This window comes from Pteropus medius, unplaced genomic scaffold, assembly GCF_902729225.1.
Source record: "Pteropus medius unplaced genomic scaffold, Ma_sr-lr_union100, whole genome shotgun sequence".
NCBI lineage: Eukaryota > Metazoa > Chordata > Mammalia > Chiroptera > Pteropodidae > Pteropus > Pteropus medius.
The window spans coordinates 7,932,631-7,949,754 of NW_024344371.1; the positions used below are offsets into that span (position 1 = coordinate 7,932,631).

Consider the following 17,124-nt stretch of genomic DNA (forward strand, 5'->3'; position numbering starts at 1 on the left):
CACCACAAGGGGGAAGAAGGGAAGAGGGTGGAGAGAAGTGTGACTAAAACTCCAAGAAGAGAGGCCCTGCTTTCTAGCTAGAACACTAGTAAAAAAGCCAAATAATATAAGGGAAATCTCAGAAAGAGTCAAATAATATAAGGGAAATCTCAGAAAGAGTTAGAAAGAGGATTACTGACACAAGTCCCAAGCTCACCTCCAAACTGTACATGTGGAAGACAGAGCTAATGACTTTAACAACTGAATTATGATATAATCACCCAAGTTCCAGACTAAACTCTGAGTGACACATGCACAGAATAGAACCAAACATCATAACGAAGGCATTGAAACCACTGATATTGGAACCATCCATCCACAGAGCAAAACAGAACTTACAATCTAATCTGCCCAGGTTGACTGCGTGACAAAACAAAACAACAAAATCCACATACGCCAGAGGATTTTTATAAAAACCAGAGTCTCAAAATACAATATTTCAAATGTCTAGGATAAAATCCAAAAGATCTTGAAACAAAAAGAATCAGTACAGTTTGATCTACCTAATTCAAGAAAAAAGACAGTCAACAGATTTAAGCCTAAGACAATCTAGATGTTAAAATTACTAGAGAGGACCCTAAATCAGCTATTATAACTACACTCCATGAGGTAAATGTGAACATTCTTGAAGTAATTGGAAACAGTTGCTTTCGACAGAGAAACAGAAAATGTGAAAAACAATCAAATGAAAACTTCAGAAATGAAAAATAAATTTGTGAGGTAAAAAACTCACTGGATGGGCTCAACAACAAAATGAGGATGACACAGTCAGTGAACATGAGGACAAATAAGTAAAAATTATCTAATTTGAAGAACATAAAAAAGGATCGGGGGCAGGGGGAGAGAGTCCTAGGGACCTGAGGGAACATATCAAAAAGTGTAACATTTGTCACTGGAGTCCAAGAAGAGAAGGAAAAAACTGGTACAGAAAATAGATTTGAAGAGGAAACTTCCCAAATTTGTTGGAAGTCGTACAGATTCAAGAAGCTCGACAATCCTCAACAACAAATTCAAAGACAACCATGAACAGATTAATCATAATCAAACTGCAAAAAATACTGAAAGCAGCAAGAGGAAAACAACACAAAGAAACAAAGCTTAGAATGAATGCAGATTTCTCATCAGAAACCATAAAGGCCAGAAGACAGTGGAACATCTTTAAAATACTGAAAAAAAAACTGCCACTCTTAAACTCTATATCCAGCAAAAGTATCTTATCAGCATGAAGTCAAAATAAGACATTCTCAGATGAAGAAAAACTAAGAGACTTCATCACCAGCAGACTTCCTCTAAAAGAAATGCTACAGAAGGTTCTTCAGGATGAAATAAAATGATATCAGAGAGATAACATAGAACTTTAGGAATGAAAGAAGAGCAAGAGAAAAGATAAATATCTGGTTAAATGTAATGGACTGTTTTTCTCTTATTAAATTGACTACTAAAAGCAAAATGATAACAGTGTATCGAGATTATCGATGAAAACTATAACATAAAGGGAGAAGGTGATAAAGGGATCTACATGGTTTACTTTAAAGGGTAAAATATTAACTCTAATTAACTGCAATCCCTAGAGCAACCACTAAAAAATACAGAGACATAAAATACCAATAAGTAAATTAAAACAGAATGCTACAAAATATTCAAAGAGGGAACAGAGAAACAAAACAAGAAACAGAACAACAACAAAAAAAACCAAAATGTTAAACATATCCAAACATACCACAAATTACACTAAAGGTAAATGTTCTAAACTCATCAATTAAAAACAGATTGATTGCCAGATTAGATTAAAAAAACACAAGCCAGCCATATAATGTCTACAAGAAACTGACATTATTTAATGATATAAATTGACTAAAAATATTAGGATGGAAAAAGATATACCAAAAGAACACTATCAAAATAAAGCTTGAGTGGCTATATTTTTATCAGGCAAAGTAAACTTCAGAACACAGAAAATTACCAGAGATTAAGAGGGACATTATATAATGATAAAAGGGTCAATTCACCAAGCAAACTTAATCTTAAAAGCACCTAACAGGGCTTCAAAATACATGCAAAAACAGAGAACTGTAGAGAAATAGGTAAGTCAACAATTATACTTGGAGACTTTAACACCTCTCTCAGTAACCTATAAAACAAAATAGAAAACCAATAAGGATAAAAACTGAACAACTTAATCTGACACTTGTAGAACACTTCACTCAACAACAGAATTTACATCCTTCTCAAGTGAATGTGGACCATTCATCAAAAATAGACCATATTTTGTGCCATAAAATGAGTTTTAACAAGTTTAAAATAATTAAAATATGAAGTAGGTTCTCTGACCACAACAGTAACACAAAAATATCTGGAAAATCACCCCAAAATTTGGAAATTAACACACTTCTCAATAACCTGAGGGCGAAAAAGAGTTTCAAAGAAAATTTCAAAATATTTTGAACCAAATGAAAATGAATATACAACATCAATTAAAGCAGAAAAGAAAAATTTATAGTATTAAATGCTTATATCAGAAAAGGTCTCAAATCAGTGACCTTGACTTCCATCCAAATTAGAAAAAATGAGCAAATTAAACACCAAACCAACACAGAAGCAGAAGTAAATAATAAAGAGCAGAAATAATGAAGCTTAAAACAGAAAAATAGAGAAAATAAATGAAACCGAAAGCTGGATTTTTGAAAAGATTAATACAATTGATAAATCTCTAGCCAGAATGATCAAAAGATAAAAATGATCAATATTAGGATGAAAAGAATTACCACTACACTCTGCACAAACATCCAAAGGATAAAAAGGACTACTACAAACAACTCTATACCCATACATTTTAATTTATATAAAACAGACCAATTCCTTGAAAGACATACTACTAAAATTTACTCAAGAATAATTAAGTAACCTGAACAGTCCTCTATTTCAGAAACTGAATTAGTAGTAAAGACCTTCAAACATATCAATTTAATAATCTCTTATGGACTGTGCTTTTGGTGTTCATTTAAGAAATATTTGCTAGGGTCACAAAGGATTTTTCCTGTTTTCTTCTAGAGGTTTTATAGTTTATAGTTTAATTCTATGATTTGTTTTGAGTATATTTTTGCATATGATGTAGGGTATGGATTAAAGTTAATTTTTTTCCTTTTTGCATATGGATATCCAGCTGTTCCAGCTCCATAAAGAACTATCCTTTTTCCTCTTAACTGCCTTTGCACCTTTATTGAAATAAGCTGTCTATGTATGTGAGTCTATTTCTGAACTCTATTTCATTGACCTTTATACCGATAACACACTGTTTTGATTACTATAGCTGTTTAATGAAAACTGAAATACAGTAGCATTAATTCTCCAACATTATTATCAAAATATTTTGGCTCGTCTATTATGTACTTTGTATTTCCATATGAATTTTGAAATCAGTTCATCAATTTCTACATCTTGTCAGACTCATCTCCAAGAATTTTAGAAGATCTGAAAACTCAAATATACACAAAAATCTGTATGCTATTTGTAGCAACTTTGGTAATAATCACCTAAACAAGAAAAACCCAAATGTCCTTCAAGAGGTCAATGGAAAAACCATCTGTACACCCATAAAATGGAATACTATTCAGCAATGAAAGGGAAGGAACTATTATACACACAGCAACACAGATGACTCTCAAATGCAATATACTACACGAAAGAAGCCAGATCCAAAAAGCTATACACTATAAATATGATTCCATTTACCAGACATTCTGAAAAAGTCAAAACTACAGTAACAGAGAACAGACCACTGGTTGCCAGGCACTGAGGTTAGGAGAGGGTTTTTAACTTCAGAGAAACAGAGATAGGGAATGGTTCGGGATGGAACTGTTCTGAATTTCCATTACGGTGGTAGTTACACAACTCTATAGTAATTTGTCAAAATTCAAACTCAAATTTAAATAAATTTAAGAAAAAAATCAAATATCATGCATATAATAATCACAGCCCTCCCTGAATAGTGCTAAAAGTACACATCAACAGCACAAAATTTTATACGCATTTATACAATTAAAGAGTTATTCAAAGTTTTAAACTTCCTAAATATTTACCTCTTACATTACAGGTAGAAATTACTTTTATATATTAAACCCAATACCATAATATAATACCAATTTATTAGGAAACTTTAAGATCACTCAGTCTATACAGACCTACTGTCAGACCAGTCAATCACACAAATGATAATAAGAATCTTCAGATGAATCCAAATTTAAGCAATGGTTTCCAAAATGCTACCTGCAATGACATCAGAATCTTTCCCTGATGAAAACAGATAAATAACTTCAAACACGAACAAAAAAAGTTTCACGAGGTTCCAAAGAGAAAGAATTTTCCCTGGGAACTATAATAGTTTCTATGCGATAACTATCATATGCTTTTTCCAGACTACAGAACTTGGACTTGGGCCAAAATTTCAGATTTACAATATAAAGAAATTTAACTTTTTTAAATATAGGAAGTTATCTATAATTGCAATATTTTACTGAATAGTCTATAAATTGAGCACTTCCTTTATTAAAAAAAACTAAGAATTTTAACTGTAAAAGTAATAAATTTGGTTTCTTGAAGACTATTAATAAATAACATCTTTTGATCCATTTCATCTTTTATTCTATTGTTGCCCCTGCTCCCAGCCTTGACTCTCTCGGTATTGCTCAATTAAAAATAACTCCTGACATAGCAGTTGAAGAAAGGAGCAAGTCAAATTCTAATATGTAGACTTGCTTTCCTCCAATTAAAATACACACACAAACCTAACTGCAATTCATTCAACAAGTATCTATTGAATGCCTTTTTATGACAAGTACTATGTGCTTGTTGGGGGGCAGGAGGGGCAGTGTTAAGATACAAAGAGGACAGTGCTAGGCTCTGAAGAACTCAAAGGTCTCATGACTCAGCCAACAAGTATGCAAAGTATACACATATACTGTTATAAACTAGAAGTGGTTCTTTTTTCCTTTTTAAGGCGACAGATACTTTGGTAAACTTAATAAAAGCTCACTGAAGCTCATTATTTATTAGCTCCCTAGAACTCAAGGTTAAGAACACTGACAGAGAATGCTTCTCATCTTCCAGCACTTCCCTCTACTGTCCACTGCAATGAAGCACATACTGTACACAGTTGCTGTCTATAGAAATTCACTTATTTAACTTTCTAGGATTGTATATATTTGATATAATCAACATTCTCTAATCAGGGAAGGAGAGCTGTAGGGTTGATCAAAGAAAGTAATCACTCCTCCCTACAATCCTGCCACTGGGTAGAAGAAAACAAGAGTCAATATGAAAAAGGCAAGTACATTAATGCAAGGAGGTAGGGAAAATACATGTCGACGCTATCTCTGTTTCTACTACATACTCCTCAACAAGTTTCATGACTACGGAAATACCGTCTATAGGCATTTTAGGCATAAATGGAAAACAGGCACAATATAAAGAATTTCTTAACCTGTTCAAAACCCAGATATTAGCTACTGTATGCCAGGCACTACACTTAACAATGGAAAAATAAAAGTAGTGGTAGTATGTATGTGACAATGCAGGGAAGGTCTTTGAAGGCATTTAAATCTTATTCATTAGGTAAAGAACCCAAAAGATTTTGTAAAAAAAGAATGGAACAATCAAATCGATATTTTAAAAGTATAGTCAAGTATACTTCAATAAAGGGGCATAAAAATATTTTAAGACTATAATTCTGGGTATAGTTAGCTTAGAAGCAGAGATATCTGTTATTAAGCTACTAGCACTATCTGAGCATAATCATTTCCTCATACCAATTCTAGATAATAACCTTTTTAATCTTCTACTTCAGGGAGAAAATAGATGTCATCAGACAGAAATCCCTTCAACTTTTTACCATCAAACCTAAAACATCTGCATTTAACCTCTCCACCTTCCCGGTTTTACAAGGAACACACTACCTAACACTTATCTACCAGTGGATCAGAGCTTTGCTACTCAACGTGGGGTTTTCTGACCAACAGCTTCAGCATTATCGGGAAGCATATTAGGAATGCTGAATATCAGGCACCACGCCAACTGAATCACAATCATACATATTAACCCATTTCCCATTGGCCCTGAGAATATTAGGTGGGCAGCACTTGAGACTGCAGCGTTTACACAGAGATACATTGCCGATTATAGTCCTAACCTTACTCTCAAGGTTTACCATGAAATATCTCGCTTTTATTATTATTTCTGCATCACTCTAGTATATCGATAGCATTTGGAAACAAATGAAATCATCCTATTTATAGCATTCTGTTTTTAGTAGTGGTATTTCCATTTACAAAATATAGTAATTCTCGATTGTTAAAATGTCAAATCCTAGAAAACATAGCATTCCTATGCATGATGTTAACATTCTCAAACAGTTGTTAGTTGAAGATTCATTTGATGAATCCGGTTTATGTAAACATTTGTTACATTAGGATTAGAGACAAGTTCTATTTAGAAATAACTCCAAGGACAGTTTTTATATTTTATTTTCACATTGAAAACCAATCAGATTTGCTTGTGCCTCAAAGAGCATGTTTATGTAAAATTAAATTAATGCTGGCAGTGAACTGCACTTTTTTTCTCCTAAACGGGAAGTGAGTTAAAGTTTTAAAAGCACTGCTCCTGACAAAAGCCAAATCTCTCCTCGTTTCTCAGAATCCTCACACTATGGATTATCTATTCTGGCTCTCCAACCTTTAAAAGAAAAAGCCCTATGCCCCATTCCAATGTCTTAAAGTTTGCCAAACTCCTTCTCTCCATTTCTTCATGTCCTACTTACTCCTCAATCCATTCAAATCTGCCACTCTTCCCACTCCACTCAGCCTTCATTGAGATCAATGACATTGAGAATGCTGCTAAATACAAAAGACACCTTCTGGTCTTCACCCTACTTGACCTCTCACCAGTATTCAACACAATTGTCCTTTATCTTCTTGAATCACTTTCTTTCCTGTGTTGACATATAAACTAATGATGCAAAAGCAATGGTGGAGAAAACTGCTCCTACATTAGCATGAATCAAGGCAGCACCTAAACTGTACTACTAGTCTGTACTACCAAGCTCTGGCATGGGAAAAGAAAAGCCAGTTTCACTACAGAATAATCTTAATGAAGCAAAAAAACTATTAATTTTACTAATCTCAATCCTCAAGTACATATATATCTTTTTAACATTCTACTCAAGGAAATAGGAAGAAAGAATAAAACACTTCCACATACCGAAGAATGATGGTTGTGTCAAGGAAGAGTACTTGTATAACCTTTAGAGAGCTGGACTAGCTAGCCGTGTAACACCATTTTTACTTGAATGAACTTCAGAGGAACTGTGGTTATTCAGACTTGGATATCTGGCAAACATTTTCTCAAAAATTAATGAAGTAAGCCTTCCACTTCAAGGAAAACAATTTGACAGTATCTGCTGCCAATGATAACTTCCAAGTGTTCAAGCAAAAATTAGAATTTTAGAAAACCTGTTATCTGCCACCATGAGCCTGACAGCTTCCCAATACTGTCTGCTGAAATCAGCAGTCATATTAGCAAATGTTTGCGATACTGTAGAATGATATGTCAACATTTGGATTATCTGTATAACTCAGTAGGTCAATATTTTTCATATGCCCAGTGTATTATTTTACTCACTTAAACATAGGTTAAAAATCCAGTCAATGTACAAGACAAATAGATTCTAATGTAGCAAGGGTATAAAAAGTTCATTAATACGGCAGAATTCACACTATAACTAACCCCTTAAGAAACTATCGCTTTTATAGTTTAGTATGGTATCAAAGGAGAATATCCATAATTATGTAAAAATTCATTACAACATTCCTCCCTTTTCCAACTACATCTATGGAGAATGATTTTTTTTTCAATCAAAACAACATAATGCAACTAAATGCAGAAGCAGATGAGAATCCAGCCAAATCCAAACTCATGATCTCAGTCCCTTGAAACATGTTCTTTTTCCAGTGTTCTCTCACTGAATGGCATAATCATCCATTGTAACCTCAGTCATCCATAATACCTCCTGCTTTCCCATTCTCATATCCAACCAATCAACAAATCCTATTTTACCTCCTAAATCTATCTCAAATCCACTTTCTACTTTTATAACAACAATCGTCTCCTTCTGGATCATAACCTACCAAGTCTATAAGCATTTGTTCTTTCTGTCCTCTCCATCCATCTATTCTATATAAAGCAGGTAACGTTTTTTAAAAGACAAATTTAATCATATCTCTCACTCTTTCACAGGACTTCAATGCTTTGCTGTTGCTCTTAAGATAAAAACAAAACAAAAGCTTTACTTAATGTGCACAAAAGACTCCATCTGATCTTGACTCTACCTTCAATGCGACCTTCAAGCAACTCTTCCTTGCCCCAGTCACACTAGCTTTGTCCAAGTTCCTCAATCATGTCATGCTTAATCCCACTTCAAATTCTTCACAAACTGCTTTCCTTTTGAACACCCTTCTACCTCACCTCCTCATACTTCATCTCATAAACTCTTACCCTTCTATCCCTAAAACCACTTCCTCAAGAAGGCCGCTCTGACCATGTCCCTGTTATATGCTGTCATAGCACTCTGAACTTTTCCAAGATGGCACTTACTACAGTTTGTGATCACAATTTTATAATTATTTAATAGCTGTCTTCCCTATAAGACTATTAGGCACCATAAAGGCAAAGACTGTACCTGTTTTGGTCATCACAATATCTCTAACACCTGACAAAAAATAAGAAGACCTTTAAGCCTTGTCTTGTTGTAAGTATTATTCCTCTTTTACTATAAATATACAACAGGAGGTTTTTACTACTGTGTTCAACAACTTTGGAAGCCAGACTCAAGGCAGTCTCCCTTGGGATATCTCTCAAAGGATACACTAGGAGAATGAGTAATGGTGGTTGCCTCTAGAGAGGAAAACTGATTAGCCAAGAGACAGGAAAGGGAGAGACTTTTTTTTTAATGTATATCATTTTGTGCCTTCATAATTAAATAAAACGATTATTTTTTAAACAGAGCCTTCTAGTACCTAAAAGCATTATCCCAAATATTCTATCTTTGAGATATTCTGGAGAGATCTTAGATTCCTCCCAGAAAAAAAAATCACTTTAAAATTATATTATATAAAGATTTAGTAGCAAGATCTACAGCTGCCCAGGATTTATCTACATATAACAATATGTATGATGATTATCTATTTTAATGTGGATGCAAAGTACTCATCATTTATAACATTAAACTTAAAACATATTAAATTTAACTCAATAACATGTCACAGATGAAAACAAAAACTAACCCTGAATCTGAACTTTACTTTCTAGAGCACTACTTTAAATCTAGGCATTAATAAGAAGTATCTCCACTTCACAGAAAACTTACATTCCTTAACCTAAAAAAGACTAACAAAACTGGTTAAAAAAAAAAAAAAGATGGAGAGCCATGTACTTACTCAGTTAAAGGAAAAGAAACACTTTATTATGTGAAAAGCAGTGTGCTAGGCATTTCGCAAGTATTATCCCATTTAATCTTCACAAAAACCTGAACCCAAGTCTACCTCATTCCAAAGCCATTACTTCTACCACATCATCTGGCTTTCCTGACTAAACAGACATATAACTATTAACACAAGCTAATCCAGGCAAAAACAGCTGAACATATAGAAATCTTTTGCTTTAATCAACGTAAATAAGGACTATTTGCTACTATCTTATGAAATCAAGTTGGTATGTTAGATTTTCACCAATAATCAAAATATCATCTTGCTTTTCCCCTGCCTTATTTGTTGACTGTTTCAAAGAATTTTAAAAGACTCTACAAAATCAATCAGTTTCATGAAATAAAGTCCCAAAATAAAATTCAAAACTAGATATTTAATAATAATGACACATAATAGCCCACTTTACTCAAAATACTTCTCACATACATTCTTTCCTTTACTCCTCACATGAAGCCTACCAGAAATAAGATTGCAACCATTTTAAAGGAAGAAACTAAGCTGCTCAGAAGCTAAATTACATGTAGCACACCCAAAATCTAAAGCCAGGTCTCTGATGCCATAGCCCATTCTTTCCACCTCACCAGGCTGCCTCTAGTTTAAAGGAACCAAGACCATTTTCCTTGAGACAACAAGAAAATCTGGCTTTAGAACAGAGAGCAAACTGAAGTTTAAAAAAAAAAGTCACAAATTTAATCGAATGTCTATTTTTGATAGAACAATTACTGGTATGCTACATTAAACAGGGTTGACCATTCCATTTTGAAATACTCTTTTATCTTCACTTAGTAAATAAAAAAAGATAAAATGCATCTGACTTTAATTTCTTCTTTCTTAAAATTACATATTAAATATGTATAAAGTCTGGAAGGGAAAATGGAAAGAATATCAATGTTAGGATAAGAGGATATTATACAGGGATGAATTTTATATTTTAATAATTTCTTTTATAACTGTTTTAATATGGTAACACTTTTATTTAAGGCCATTACACATACCTCTACTATATGTTAGTACTTAATAGAAGATATGAATTGACAGTTGATTTGACTGGCAAGTATGGCTTCCTTTTTAAAATACTAAAAGTAATTCTCAGGTTACTGAAGACCCTCTAATGAAATCTATGAATACTCAAAAATCTACTTCACTTTTCTATGAATCCTGCTAAAACAAGTATCAACAGAGGGGCTAACTTATGATGTACTCAGTTTGTCAATAACAAGAACTAGTTCAAATAAATGGGCCACTAACAGACTATGATTCAGAAATCGTTTATAAAGATTTTTATCATAATAGTATACTGTGTTCATGAGATTCACAACTAAGAATTATTAATCATTCATTTACTAATTCTTCTTCAATAATTATTTATTTAAAAATGTAGACAAAAATGGTGTCAATTACAGCCTTTATTCTCACCTCAAAGAAATTAAAATAATTATACCAAATTTTATGTCAACATCTCAAACATTTTCTACTAATTACCTGAAAATGGTATTAAAACAGAAACATCTGAGTTTTCGTTTACTTATTACTGGGCTTCAAAATTGTAAATATAAAATAAACAGTAAAAACCACAAGTGTTCAGCATTCAGAAGAATGATACCAGACAAGTATCACATAAGAGGAAAAACGTGGCGTTAATGGCCAACCTAGTAATGAATTCTTTTACATTTCTGCACAATTCTACATTATAATCTCTGAATAAAATTGTTTAAACTGTCCAAACTTCAAAATCTGTTTCTAGTATTCCAAAAAGTATGCTATATGGGTAACATCCAATTTATAGCCTCAAATAAAATTTACGAACCAATGATTTGCTGGAACAAAAGTATGCTGTCATATGACTATGAAGAAATGGGCAATTGTAAATATATGTTCATTATCAATTGTATTTTCACAGCAATTTTAAGTCAATTTCTTAGCAAAGAAATAGCTACCTTTAAAGAAGATAAGTATTTGTAGTTTCCCAGTTCATAACCAAGCTATGGATTAAAACAGCATTCCCTACTAATCTCTATTCATTCAACAGACATGTATTTGTGTCTTAACAATTATTACTACTCAAGTTACTTCACCTACCAATTTTTATTTCTCAGAAAAGTATAAATTCAAAACTGCGGATACTTTTAAAAAGATAATTTTTAAACTCACTAGAGAAAATTCTACACAAACTGGAGTCAGCAAATGGTTAAAAATATGTCACTACAGCAACCCCAAAGGAAGATGATGAAGGGATGTACTTACGTTTCAAAACAGCGATCCACGTTGTCAGACATCAAAAGCAGCATGCATAGCTGTTCAAGGGCTATTAGTTGCATGTCCCTTTCATCTCCCTGTCCCATCTGTAGCCATTCCAACAATGTATCAGGATCCACATCTGCCATGGTTTTTTAAAAGCCTCTTTGCTTAAATTAAAAAACTAAAGGGAAAAAGTCCTTTCTTTAAACGTCCAAGGGGTTTAAAATTTTTTCCTTTACATCGGCTAGAACCAAATTTTCATGGTGTCCTCCTAAGAATTAGAAAAGACTCATAAGTATGTTTGGCTATAGTGCTTAATGCAGTTTTTCAACCACCCTTATTTCTCAAGTTTAACGTTCACATATCCATACTAAATAAAAACCAGTTTTGCACAAGAGTATAAGCTGATTAGGTTGCTGCTTAACTGGAAACCAGAGCTGTCTTTGTCAAAGACAGTCAAACAAGCTTCGGATCCCACTTCTGTTATCACCAACGTCTGTGCCAAAAGGCAAAAGAACACCTTACTAAAGGTTCTTTTTTTTTCCAGCAAACTTATTCCCCCCTCCTCCACTCAAAACTGTTCTTCAGATAAGGGTTAGAGTCAGTATTTTGAATAGAGTCTTAGCACTTTGATCCAATCCCCCTCCAAATTAAGTTTCTGCTTTAAAATTACCCCTAATTTCACAAATTCTGCTGACTTCTCAATTTACTAACTGCTGTTCTTAATATGTCCAAATACAAACCATAACTAGATCTAAGATCTATCTATGAATAAAGACTTGGTTAAGAATTTTGGCAGTCTTGGCAACTGTTCTTAAAAGTTTAAAAAGAAATGCGAAAAGTAAACTGCAATGAACTAACACGTTACGGATCAGAATATAAGCCAATATATGTCCCTCGTTCCCCATAGAATGGAGCAGTTAGTTTAAAAATAATAATACAAAACAGAGTAGCAGCTCCAAGAGGCAAGTCATTACCAGAACTTATAAGCGCCCTGACGAGAGGACAGCTTTGGGTCCCACGTAACCAAGCTGCAGGTGTGTGAATCCAGAGGCGGGTCCCGGTGGTCACCCAACGGGGGCGACCAGCAGAGATGATCCAACACTCCGGGCCCAGCCGAGCCCCGCACGGGGAAGCGCAAGCGCCGCGCTCCGGTTTGCCGGCACCAAACCCCGCTAAGTTAGCTACCTGTGTCTCGGAGGAGGGGGAAGTTCTAGAGGAGAAGCAGCAAGCCTCTGTGCCCGTGAAGAGGCCGCCGGGCAGGACAGCGGGTCTCCCGGGAGCGGCGCCCGGAACTCCCGAGGCCCAGCGGGTCGTCCCTGGCCTGGCCGGGCAGCAAACCCTTCTGAAGGACAAGGGGGGGCCGCCTTGGGCTCTGGCTTGGGCAAGCCGGGCCCCGGCGCGGGCAGGGCCGGGGGAGGGAAACAAAGGGGCTAAGCGGGTGAGTCGGCAGCAGCCCCGCCGACCTCGCCAGGGGCCGGGTACTCGCTCGCGGCCAGCCGCCCGGCATCCAGACCTCAGCCCTGGCCCTTCCGACCACCCTAGGAGCTCCCGCCTCCCCTCCCCTCAAGCTCTTACCGGGCTTGTAGTTCCAAAGCGCTCCAGTCCTGCACCAAGCAGGCCGCGGGCAGAGCCAGGCCCGGCCGCGGCCCTCGAGTTCCCAGGAAGCCGCAGGCCGCGCAGGTCGAGCCGGGTAGGCGGCACAGGAAAAGCCGTGCCTCGTCCCTCCTCTTCCTCCGCGGGGACCTGGTGACAGGGAAGCGAGAGGTTCCCCCGACCGGCGAAAGCCAGCGCACGTCCGGTCCCCGGCACGCGGCTCCGCAGGCCCGGCAGCTCAGAGGCCCGCGCGGTGCTGCCAGCGGCGGCAGGGGGAGGCCGCGTCCATCGCGATGCCGGAGGGGGTTGGGAGGAGGGTCGGGTGAGCTGGGCGGGGAGGCTGAGGAGGGCAGGCTGAGGAGGGCAGCCGGGCTCGGCGGGGGCGGAGCAAACAGGCTCTCCCGGCAGCGACCCTGCTGGCCGCCACGTGGGGCGCTGCAGGTACCGGTCAGCCCGCAGCACCCCGGCGCCAACCCGCCGGGCGCGTTGCCGCCCCTGCCAGGCCGCTCTGGCCCCCGGGGCCTCAGACTCCGTCGGCCTTCTCGACTGGCGCTCCTCTACCCAATGTCCCGGCGTCTTTACGCTCCGCCGTCAATGCGAGCGCGCTCCCAGCACCCCGAGCACACTGGTGCTGGCCGCCCAGCTAGTTTCGCACGGCGTCTACACACGTAGCGCGTTCCTGCTGAAGGCCCCGTGCTGCGCGTCAAAGCTGCTGCCCAACCTGTCCTTACCCAGCCTCCAGCCCCGGCGACCTGTGCTCCGCCTCGAGCGACCCCCTCCTCGCCGCCCGTCACCCCTCCTCGCGCACGGAAGTGCGTCGCGGGAGGAAAAGCGACTCCCTTCGGTCCATGGAGGCAAACCGCCCAGCTGTGCACCAGAAAGGGAAACCTTTCACCACATCCCTAGGAAGTAAATATTATCGAGTATTATCTCCATTGTACGGTTGTGAGAACCGAGGCTCCAAAATGCGTAAATCCAGGTCCATTGGCGTCCCCAGTAGGCAACGGCGCGGAGAGTGTGCTTTCGACTCCTTTGGGTTGAGGTCTCAAGTATGTCCGAGGTTATTCCCTTCAAACGTTTTCTTTCACACGCACTGAAAATAAAATACGCCTTCTTATAGGACGTACTTGGAGATAGGATGGAATTAATTGGAAATGTAAATATAGCTTTTTTAAAATCAAGAAATGAATCCCTTGATTTAAGATAAACCCATGCCCCCGACACTCCCCCTATACTTTTTCATCTTTTAAACAAAAATGAATATTACATGATAGTATTCGAGACGTGTTCTTTTAAGCAATCAGAGAAACCGATACCTATGGTTAACGAACCAGTATTTTGGAAATCACAGATTTGCACTTCAGAAATCTATAAGCACATGTACCCCTGTCGCAAGGAATGGTCCATAGGTCTCCTGCTAACAGATCCAGAGAACGGTAAAGAATTACACTATCTTGTCACAACTACAAAAAATGAGAATAATTATTTGGGAGCTACGAATGTGACTTGGAGCTGCCAGGAAAATATTAAAGAAGAAAGTGGCATTTTTTCTGGACCTTGAAGAATGGGTAGGAATGTGGACACAGCAAGGGAAAGGAAAGATTACCAGCAACTTGATATGGTTTGAGATAAAGGAAAGAGGACCTGTGCCCCAAGCAAAGAACACTCATTAAGCAAAGAGGAGAAGAGAAGGTAAGGGCTAAAGTATGCAGGGCCTTGAATGTGGGGTGGGGGTGGGGGGGGATCAGAATTTAGGCCAAGGTAACAAGTTCTGGACCAGAACTTTGACACTGGAAAAATTAGAGTCTTAGAAAGATTGATTTATAGAGCAAGAGTGTCCAGAATGGCTAAAAGGAGCTATCTAGACAAGGAGATTGCTGGAAGGTTGCTGCAATCCTCCAGTAGTGGAAAGAGGAAGGGCCTAGGTATTGACCATAAGAATGGACAAGATTACATCTTAAAAATATGTTTTTTTAAGTATATCAGAAATTAAACAATTAAATTTGTTTTTTAACTTACAGAAAGGACTTGAGCTAGGAAAATGACGATGCTGTTAACAGAAACGAACAGAAAAAGAGACTACTTTGTACTAAGTTTTTAAGGTATATTTTCCTTTATTCCCTCACCATCTTCATTTCTACTACCCACTTTCTGCCACCAAAATTAACGACTGTAGTATGCTTTAAAGAAAGCTTATCAAAAAAAAAAAATACTGTGACTTTTATTATAATTCTATTATTTTAATATTTTTAAATTAAAATACGAGATCCCAGAACAAGAATATTAAAGGAAAGGAATAAAGCCCTGAAGAAAACAGAAGATCCAGATGAAGGCAACTGACTATACTTAAATATATGTCCCAAGAAACCAGGATATGTTTACAAGCTAATATCTCACCTCGATGTCAAAATATATGAATAATGGACATTGAGACTTCCTAGGTGCAAGACACAGTATAAGGCACAGTAAATCACAGACTGCATCTTTGATAAACTATAAAAGTCTAGGGGAAAGTAGATACAAACACACTTCCCATGTCAGTATCTGTGATAGTACTTATCACATAATATTATCAGGTACACTGGGAATATCAAGGACATGATGGCATGTCAGATGGCTTCAACAATGATGTGTGAACTTGATCTCAAATGTTAGATATTGGAGCTGGCCAGACCTTAGGAAGACCATGTGGAGACTCGGCATAAAGGTATAAAGTGACCTCCTCTTGAGGGAGCAGAGAAACAGGCTGCCTTTTGGCCCTACTTCCATGAAGGATCCTGATGAAGGGATCACAGTCACTGGGATCTATTCACAGGATCAAAAAGGGAGAAAAAAAAAATTGAATCTTGTAGTATAGAATGAATATATTTGTATCTAAGATTTGAAAGAAAATCTTGCCAAATGCCTTCTTAAAATTTACTTACTTCAACTGTGGCATCCAATAATAATATTTGGGAAAGTTTGGTAAAATATATATAGAGAGAGAGGAATTCTTCTGAAATTTTTGCAACATTTTTTTATGTCTAAAGTCATTTAATACTTAAAAGTTAAAAACCAAGACAGTATGTTTAGCTTGAGATGACTAATTCTTAGTAATGCTGTCTTCTAGGAATCAATCTTCTAAAGATTCAAAATGATGTACCTAAAAATAAATTCTAGAATTTTGACAATTTTTTACAAGATTCCCCTTCTCTACCATATATCCCTTGGTAGTGAAGACAAAAACCAAATAATAGTTGTAAAAGTTGTATGCTTTATGTTCCTAATTAAGTTGTTTTTGCTCCAAGGCTAAAAACCCTTCTATAATTTGCTAACTCTTTGTAAACATTCTGTACCTTTTGTCTTAAGGAAAATTATTCTTGACAATAAATAAAAAGATTGATACTCTTTATTAGCATACTTGAGTGCATAATGATTATTTTATAAGCTTAGTTAAAAGTAGGATGGGAGTTGGGAGGCTAGATAAAAAATATGAAGGGGTTAAGAGATACAAATGGGTAGTTACAAAATAGTCACAGGATATAAAATACAGCATAGGGATATAGTCAATAATATTGTAATAAATATGTGTGGTGCCAGGTGGGTACTAGATCACGTTGTAAGTTATATAAATGCCTAACCACTATGCTGTACACTTGAAACTAATGTAATATTGACTGTCAATGGTAACTGAAAAATATAAAATTTTTAAAGATTTAAATTTAAAAAGAGAAAGTAG

At 36.9% G+C, this 17,124-nt stretch overlaps 2 protein-coding genes across 7 annotated transcripts in view; one reads left to right on the forward strand and one right to left on the reverse strand.

The window, feature by feature from the left end:
* The window catches only part of HECTD1 (HECT domain E3 ubiquitin protein ligase 1), an 80,845-nt gene extending 67,316 nt beyond the window's left edge, over positions 1-13,529 (reverse strand). For 5 of the 6 annotated variants that reach the window (XM_039870467.1, XM_039870465.1, XM_039870464.1 and 2 more), the window contains exons 1-2: positions 13,389-13,529; positions 11,817-12,081 (exon numbers count right to left, since the gene is read on the reverse strand). In XM_039870467.1, coding sequence (XP_039726401.1) covers positions 11,817-11,956 — 140 coding nt within the window. In that variant the 5' untranslated portion in view covers positions 11,957-12,081; positions 13,389-13,529. Of the gene's footprint in view, positions 1-11,816; positions 12,082-12,787; positions 13,281-13,388 lie in introns of those variants that run through there. The other variant, XM_039870463.1, reaches the window with a different exon arrangement.
* LOC120608601 (translation initiation factor IF-2-like) lies at positions 12,904-16,721 on the forward strand. The gene is made up of 3 exons (XM_039870531.1): positions 12,904-13,251; positions 13,356-15,098; positions 15,428-16,721. Exons 1-2 carry the CDS (start codon positions 12,904-12,906, stop codon positions 14,076-14,078), a joined length of 1,071 nt encoding a protein of 356 aa, XP_039726465.1. The 3' UTR covers positions 14,079-15,098; positions 15,428-16,721.
* Positions 16,722-17,124: the final 403 nt, after the last annotated feature.

Bases quoted from the DNA above. Each gene is read 5' to 3' on its own strand.
- LOC120608601 (XM_039870531.1), top strand. From the start codon at position 12,904: ATGATCCAACACTCCGGGCCCAGCCGAGCCCCGCACGGGGAAGCGCAA. The intron at 13,252-13,355 runs GTGAGTCGGCAG...CGACCACCCTAG, and splicing joins GAAACAAAGGGGCTAAGCGG to GAGCTCCCGCCTCCCCTCCC.